The sequence below is a fragment of the Chaetura pelagica genome, unplaced genomic scaffold (genome assembly GCF_000747805.2).
Source record: "Chaetura pelagica isolate M959 unplaced genomic scaffold, ChaPel_1.0 scaffold222, whole genome shotgun sequence".
Lineage (NCBI taxonomy): Eukaryota > Metazoa > Chordata > Aves > Apodiformes > Apodidae > Chaetura > Chaetura pelagica.
Window position 1 is genome coordinate 3469230 of NW_009952711.1, and position 8246 is coordinate 3477475.

Consider the following 8246-nt stretch of genomic DNA (forward strand, 5'->3'; position numbering starts at 1 on the left):
GCTCTCCGTGAGAGCCCTGCAGGCCGCAACGAAATAAGAGCTGCTCTCATCAATAAAAACAGGGCGTTCTGACCCAGATGGCAGAGACACTGACAGCTGGCATCTGGTTCAGAATAAAGTCGTGCAGAAACTCCTCGTGCTGAAGGAGGCGCCGGTCTGTTCGAGATACAACTTGGAGGTCAAATGCAAAATCATTCGCTGTTCCTTGTAACTCTCTGGACCATTCTCTCTCTTAATAATAACTCCCCAAAGCCACCTCCAGCACAGAGCAGAGCAGCACTAGGAATGACCTTGTTGGCAGTTTCCAAGATCCCAACACCACCTTGAAACTGCTGGGATTTAAGAATGACCAGACCATGCCCCTTCTCTATGTGGTCCAGAGGACAAATACACAGCCCTGCCTATGGCAACAACCTCCTCTCCATGCTTGGGAGTTCTTCTCAACCTGAAATGGTTGAGAAAACAGAGCAATGCCAGTGACAAGGTTCTTCTTACTGCAACCTGCAGTTTATAACCTCCCCATAGAGGTTGGATTCAGTTGGACTTGGCTTATGGTTGGTTACTTACCCGTGATCACTGCCACAATTAAGGAGCAACAAGTCTATGAATAGACATTTGAAGGATGAGCATCTCATTTTATGGGGTACTTTAGACATGTTACTTCATAATCTGCTCTGTTGTAGAATGTAAGCCTCAGTTGGTATAAATGTACATGGTTTAGCTCTGATGTGCATAATACTAGTAGATCATTCAACCATTAACAGAATAAAACCCAAACAGATAAATTTAAAAATACTCTTCAAATGAAGCTGAAGGTCACAGACATTCTGCAGAAGCCAGCAATCATATATGAATCTTCTCTAAAGGACAAAATGTCTAGAAGAATTCAGAGTTGGTTGTCAGTGGTAGAAAAATCAGGGCTTAAAAAATAACAACATTAGGGGCAAATGCTGTATATTCCAGGAGAAGCAACTACATGTGTGAATTTGGTCAGCATATGCAAGTTTTCCAAGAAGGACAGATACTTGGGTAGATACTTTAGTCACACTGTCCACTGGCTTCAGAGAAGGAGAGAAAGTAATTTTTTCTTAACATTGGAGAAAGTTAAGAATTACTTTTAAAATTCTGTAGTCAGTGGAGAAATGCTTTTGTGATTGAAGAATTTAGCCTCAACAGCTAGCAGGGCTGGTTTTGTGATGCAGGCATAAATATAAGTGTTTATTTCAAGAAACCTGGAAGTGATGGGGTTTTAATATGAAATTTGCTGAAAAACTTTATTTTTCACTGCAGGTGATTATTGGGTTAGAAGATTATAATTTTAAGTAACTAATCTATGTAGTTATTAATCTATATAATGCAGCAAAACACTATTGTTTTTTGTTTAATCTCAGTCAATTCATACAGGTAATATGGGTTTAAATTTAAAGCTCTATATGCATATCACTAGAGCTAGGATAAATTCACAAGACTTCATAGAAAAAAGTAAAAAAACCAAAACCTAAAGATGCTGAAGAGGCCTCTGCCCCTACAGAAAAGATAAATAGAGTTTCACCACCCAGTCCATTAAGTGAGAGGAGGAAATAGAGAGATACATAAATAATAATGTCATATGAGTGGGCATTTAAGTATCTTTGACTTTACAAGAATCCTAGGAATATACTTCATTTTTTCAGTCTGTTATCTTTCCAGGGAACACCACAAAAATCAAACATTTCTTGGGCAGAACCCAAGGGAAACAGAATTTTCTATTGTTTTTGCTGTTGCTTCAGTAATAGCTGGGTAACCAACCATCTGTCTGTCTACTTTCTGTCAATCTACTTGAAAATAGACAAAATAGAAATGAAATTATAATACTCATGTAGTCATGTGCCCTGTGTGAAGCACAGAAAGAATTATAGATGGAAAATACCAAAAAGAATGGGAAAAATCCTAGTCTTTCCCATCTGTAAAGATTGCTTGAAGAATCTACAGTAGTAGACCACTGTACTGTGGTCTGTTAATATTTGGAAGAAGGAATTAAATAAAAGGCTCTAGGAGATGCTTGGAATCATACTTGGAAACATTGAGTTGCTCCACTACACCACTATGATCACCTAAAGGTAACAAGTGAAAAAGAGTTACCCAGACCTTCTGACTGATGAAGGAGAGGACAAGATGTACTGTGTGACAGGCTGGCAAGAAATACTCCAGGGCAATAACTTGCAGAACTGGACACGTTTCTGAAAAAACTTAATGTAGGATATTGATTTACTGTTATCAAAAGGCTCTGAATAGACTTTATTTTGTTTCTAAGTCTTTGGAAGTATGTACATTGCACATTGAAATTTGAAGCCTCAGATACACACAGACACTTCCATCACAGCACGGTGCTCAGGAAGGCTTAGATTTAAGCACCGCATCAGTTGTCTTTGTGAAGAACAAATAACTGGTAGATGTAGTCTTGAATTACTATGACATGCTAGTCCTCTGTTTCATACAGTGAAAATAGCTGTTTAATTACAGTTACTACTAACCTTACAGAGTACAAAGAGTCTGAAAAAATGCAAGCCATGCCATCCTCAGTGCATTAAAAGCATCCAAAATCTTAGTGCATCATTGGCACAATCTTAGCAAAATGCACAGCCATTAATTTAAAGCTAAGAATGCCTCAAAGTCTTCCAGAATGCTGAGATGCCTCAAGCTTGGCCTTGAGGCATTAGGAACTCTGACATGACCTAAAGCAAACTGGCATGAAATTAAAATGAGCCTTTTATGAATATATCCTTTCATCTTATTATAATTCTGGTGCTAGAAACAACTGATATGCTCACAATTTCTCTTCCACCCCTAAACTCTGCAGATTCTAGTACTCCTGACAGATTAATTTTGAATGTAATTAATTTGTAAGAATCCTCATTTAATATATTTTTCATTTAAAAAAAAAAACAAACAAGAAACCCTAAAACAATTTGTGAGCAACATAGCAGTTGAACACAGATAGTGCAAGGTTCACTAGTGCATTGTCAGTGAAGAATTTTGTAGATATATAAGCAGTTTTATCTTGACACAGAGTTTCTCCAAGACTTCTCTATCTTTCATCTACATGTTAGACCATACTTTGTGTCATATGCTCATCCAATATCACTTTTTAATTACCTTTTCAAAAATTACTCTGTTTCCTTTATAAGTCACTCTGAAGTCTGTGACACTAACTTGCATTTGATTTTGACCTTTCAAAAATAATCTTCTAAATTAGATAGAACATGACATTTCTTTCCTTGCTGGAGTTAGTTCTGACAGCTGGCAGTTCAAGTCGTATCTTTTGGATTTTGAACTATCAGTTGTGTCCAAGGTTTTGTGTGGAATTTCTTGTTTGTTATAATTCGTAGATGTATAGGCATAGCCTAGTTTCTTTCTCTATTTTGTAAGAAGCTCCAGAAAATTCAGAAGTCACTTTTAAATCCACAATACAGTTGACCGTTACATTTGGCCATGTATTCCTCTTTTTATCAGGCATATGTAAGCATTTACACCACATTTGTGTTCAGGGGGATGGGAGGGGGTGTTATATTTGCATAATCTCTGAAAAAAAAATATTAATGGAGCTGTTACTGCTACAGCTTTCCTTGGTCTCAGTCTGCCTTCAGCTTTGCACACCTGTAGGCCTTGTGTTTTATAAGCCTTACTAAAGGCTTATAAAGGGGAAAGAGCAGATACTGATACTTTCTGAAAAGCATCATATCAGTGCTATTTACTTTATTTCAGGGCTTCTTACCAGATTGCAGACTTCAGCTCTCACAGTACGAACTCTATCATCATCACATCCCATTTCTCACAATATCCCAAGCTGTGTGTGGAAACTGGGCCGACTAAACCATGTAGCAATTGCTGTACCTGATTTGAAGAAAGCTCAATCCTTGTATAAAGATGTGTTAGGAGCCCAGGTGAGCGAGACTGTTGCTCTTCCTGAACATGGTGTCTACACTGTTTTTGTGGAGCTGGGAAATACCAAGCTTGAACTTCTACATCCCTTAGGAGAGAAAAGTCCCATTGCAGGCTTTCTGAAAAAAAACACATCTGGAGGAATGCATCATATCTGCATTGAGGTATTTTAACACTATATATCATATAAGAAGATAGAGACATTAAAGTATGTATAATTTTTTAATAGGTTTGACCTGTGTTAAGAACAAATATCTAAGGGTGTCACATTTGTGAGAATTTTTCTTGCATAAGGAGAAGTCTTACATGTGCCTTTTTTATGTTTTGGAAATCACATTTCAATTTAATGAGCTCTAGGATGATTTTTCCTCTTTTATGTTATAAAGATTAAACTGGGGAGCAGAGAGTTAAGTATGCAGTGTGGAAGGTGGACAAACCCAAGGGTTTCCAAAAAGGACTTGGGCTGGAAAAAGATGGCATTATATATTTAAGCTAAGGCATAGTTTTTCAGAAGGTTCTTCCAGTTTGATATTTAGTTGATAATTGTTTACAGAAGTCCAAAAAGATTGTCAGTTATACTTACAAAACAGCAGTCAAGTCTCCAGAGTTTCATTTGTCCTTTTCTTCCTTGTCCATCAAAGAGAGATTGGTCTGCAAGTACATAAGACATAAAGGTGCTGCGTAAAGTAGTTATTTACTCATGTAGTTATTTATGTTTTAGTGCATCATGTTTGAAGCAAAATGTCATGCTGCTGCCTATGATATATGTTTTTAATATTTTACAGATATGAGATTTGCAAACTTTATTATTTCATGTGAAGTGTAATAATAACAAGTAATGGGATTATTAATGTGAGTAAAAATTGTTTCAGGATACATCTGCAAAGCCCAGTGTTTGCAGTTGCATGCTTTCACTGAGAATTGAGAAATTCTGCATACATGCAGGCATTGCAGTTTTTCTTAAGTTTGCCTATTTGCAGATGTTTAAGAACCAGAAAACTAATTCTGTTTGAGTTGATTACAAATTGTACTGCTAGGCAGTTCAGCCACAGAAATGTAAAAGACCTCAGCTGAGTTTAAGAAATGGGGGATGTAGAACAAAGAAGTAATTTAGAGTAAGACTGAAAAAAAACTCTGTAAGATGAGTGGTACCTACTTACAGGTTAAAGAGAAAGAAGTTGTGGGCATTTCTTAGTCAAAACAGCTAGAGCTCCCAGGGTTTCAAGTCTGTCTAATCCCCTTTAGAACTTTTAAAGAAATATTTGTTCACAGCTGCAATTGTTCTGTTGTCTCCATTTTGTATGAGAGGTGATCTTGTTGCATATAAACTAAAGATGGCTATCAAAAGAATTCATGCTGTTAATTTAAAAAATTGAGAAGAATGAGATATGCTAATTTTACCATATTGGACACTGCAGAAGTGTTCTGTTACGGAATAAAATTCTTAACTGTATACAGTAGATCAAGCAAGCCAGGAGTCATAATCCAACGGTTCATTTCCATTAATGGGATGAGCTAGTGCTACCTGCAGCCAGATTCTGCTGAGTGAACTCTTGTAACTCTCTGATAGACTCTCTAGGTTAAAAAAAAGGTTTGTCCTATGTCCCTCATATTTGTTTCCATGTAAAAACAAATGGAAGATTATAGACTAATTTGTATGGAGAAATGAGAAATCCATTGATGACCTTCCCTTTAAGTGGGACTGAAAAGGTATTTGGTCACTACCAGCAGTAATTAGAAATATATTAACCTTCCTCCTCCAACTTTCCATTCTGCTCAGGATGGACAATCTGACCATTTAAAAGATGTGTTGCCTTCTGAAGTTGAGTGAAAATAATTTTCAGAAAAACTATAAAAGAACTTCAGTGTCACTTGATTATTCATTTGAAATCTGGAAAGTATTTTGTGGAAATATCTTTTTAGGAATTATTTTATGGCAAAAACATGAATTGTAAAACTGCATTCCATACTAGAGAGGAAGCCTGACAAGTTTTATCAAAATGCTTTTTATGTCTTCCTTTTGTCTTACTTTTCAAAGGGAAATTTTAGACAGATGTTTGATAGGGAATTTGTTTCAAACAAAAGAAGCATTTTAACAAGAAATTAAAATATTCCTGACCAGCTATAGCTGAATTTAATATCTGTAATGAAAAACATCCAGGACACTTGGTAGAATAAGGAGAAATCTGAGCCTGATACTCTCCTAACATGGATGCATCCACAGGCTTTCCACTGTTTACTCTCACTGCTTCCTTGGGGGTGCAAAAAAATTCGTTCCAGCTGAGCCCACAGAGTTCCTCTTCTGGCCAGCCCTGCAGGACAGGAGCAGCAGCTGCAGTGGCTTTTCTGCTTGACAAAACAACCTGGAGGGGACTGTGGCATTATATGTGCTGTTTTATTTTAGAGAAAACTTGACAGTTGTTTGCTGTAGTTTTTTTTTTAGCAAACTGGTAGTTCTGTGTAGGAAGAACTGTAGCGAGAACTTTCATGAACAAAACTGCAGCCAATAAGTAGAAATTAACTGATGTCTCTGTTCCTCTGAATTAACACTAGGTATTTCCTTCTTCCCTATAATGGCATCATGCAAGTTTATTCACCAAGTTATGTCCAGGCATCACAGTCTTGAAAAACAGTGATGCTAATTTTTTAATTCCAGGTCTTTACTGATTATTGCCTATTGGATCTGCTAAACTGAGTACTGGTTTTATTATTGCAAAGAAAGAATGCATTTAAGATTTGGGAAAACTCAAATTTCATCTGATGACATGACATCAGACTTAAAATCACATAATAAAGCTTTTACATGTTTCTGTTAACTACATATTTATGCAGGAAACTGCACCAAAATACTATGTTAAAGGATATTATTATAATTAAGTTCAATAGGAAAACCAGGTCATATTCTGGGTATGTTTCTGATCATTCCAAGGTTCTTAGGAAACTTTACGAAGCTTAATCTACACAGAAGGTCAATACATAAATATAAAATGGACTTTCCTGTCACCTTCTGCCCATTACCCTCCTCCCCACTTTTCACCAGCATCTAGTGAGTGAGTGTTCCGTCATCAATTAGACAGGGAGACAGTCTCCTTTAGTTGTTGATAGTTTGAAAGCAGCATGATCTTAGTAATAGCAATGCAGAATTTAGATTATTTATGGAGTCTTTATAAAGTAAAAACATAAAATAATCAATGGGCTTTGTACATGAGTGAATTGTGTTTAATAATTTCTTAAATACAGCACAATCTATTTAAACTATACTTTATAAAATCTTCAAATAATAAATGTAAACTTCTGTAGGATTGGATTTTTAAAACTAGATGTTTTAAAACTGTTTATAATTTATTTTCAGAATTATAATAGTATTTAGAAATACTATTTAAATAAGGAATTGTATTATTGCTCCTAAATGTAGAATCTGCACAATCCAATGTAATATGTTAATTTGTGTGGACTGTCTTTTTCTTTTATAAGGTTGATGACATAAAAGCGGCTGTGACAGAACTGAAGAAAAAAAAGATACGAATATTGAGTGAAGAGCCAAAAATAGGTGCACATGGCAAGCCTGTGATTTTTCTTCACCCTAAAGATTGCCACGGAGTCCTTGTGGAACTCGAGCAAGCTTAAGCTGTAATATTCATAAATAAAACAATAGATCAGCTGTGAAGTTACTGAGCTGGTGCTGGGAATATTGATGTGGTATTCAGTCTTTACAAGTTGACTGTAGTCCCTGTGGATTAAGTGCAGCTTTTGAGTACCAAAATAGTGCTACAGATTTGAGGTTGTTTTCTTTTTGTTGCTGTTGTTGATCTGTTTTTCAGAATTAATCTGCTGGCATTTCTTAAAATCTCTGTGATTCTTAAGACAAATGCATGAGCAAAGTTACATATGTAACAGTAATTTAGGTTCTGTTGCCTCATGTTTGCAGCATGGTTTTACCTCTGTAACCACAGAAACTGCAGTTTCTAGGTCAACTCACATTATTTTGTTCTACATTTCAGAGCGGAGACCCACTTCTCAGTGACAACAACATAGCTTAGCTATTCCCTTTAGAAAGAAAGGAAAAAATAACATTGTATCTTCTCTTTTCACCATTCAATGTGTGATTCACACTGATTGATTCTTTCATGCAATAAAAAAATCCTTATGTTATAGTATAGGTGTCTGCAATCAGTAAATAAATTTTCCTTAGCATAACAATTACTGACAAGGAAGTTACCATGCATAAATCAGAATTTAGTTGTTTCATGAACTCGGTGGATATGCAGGCAATGTGAGAAAAGTGCCTGAATTTTTTCTTGCCTTAAATATATTTGACACTGTAA

The 8246-nt window shown here is 36.0% G+C and overlaps 2 protein-coding genes across 2 annotated transcripts in view; one reads left to right on the plus strand and one right to left on the minus strand.

Annotated features, from left to right (window-relative positions):
* MPHOSPH10 (M-phase phosphoprotein 10 (U3 small nucleolar ribonucleoprotein)) overlaps window positions 1-656 on the minus strand; it is a 20129-nt gene extending 19473 nt beyond the window's left edge. The window contains exon 1 of the mRNA XM_009994520.1: window positions 568-656. Coding sequence (XP_009992822.1) covers window positions 568-656 — 89 coding nt within the window. The remainder of the gene's footprint in view (window positions 1-567) is intronic.
* Window positions 657-1409: 753 nt separating this feature from the next.
* On the plus strand, window positions 1410-7987 carry MCEE (methylmalonyl CoA epimerase). Its single transcript, XM_009994521.1, has 3 exons — window positions 1410-1482; window positions 3745-4085; window positions 7396-7987. The coding sequence occupies exons 1-3, from the start codon at window positions 1410-1412 to the stop codon at window positions 7546-7548; spliced, it is 567 nt and encodes a 188-aa protein (XP_009992823.1). The 3' UTR covers window positions 7549-7987.
* Window positions 7988-8246: the final 259 nt, after the last annotated feature.

What these genes read in the sequence shown, in the direction of transcription:
- MCEE (XM_009994521.1), top strand. Translation starts at nt 1,410, where the DNA reads ATGGGTTTAAATTTAAAGCTCTATATGCATATCACTAGAGCTAGGATA. An exon ending in ACAAGACTTCATAGAAAAAA is followed by an intron (nt 1,483 to 3,744) that starts GTAAAAAAACCA and finishes ACTTTATTTCAG; the next exon opens with GGCTTCTTACCAGATTGCAG. An exon ending in TGCATCATATCTGCATTGAG is followed by an intron (nt 4,086 to 7,395) that starts GTATTTTAACAC and finishes TTCTTTTATAAG; the next exon opens with GTTGATGACATAAAAGCGGC.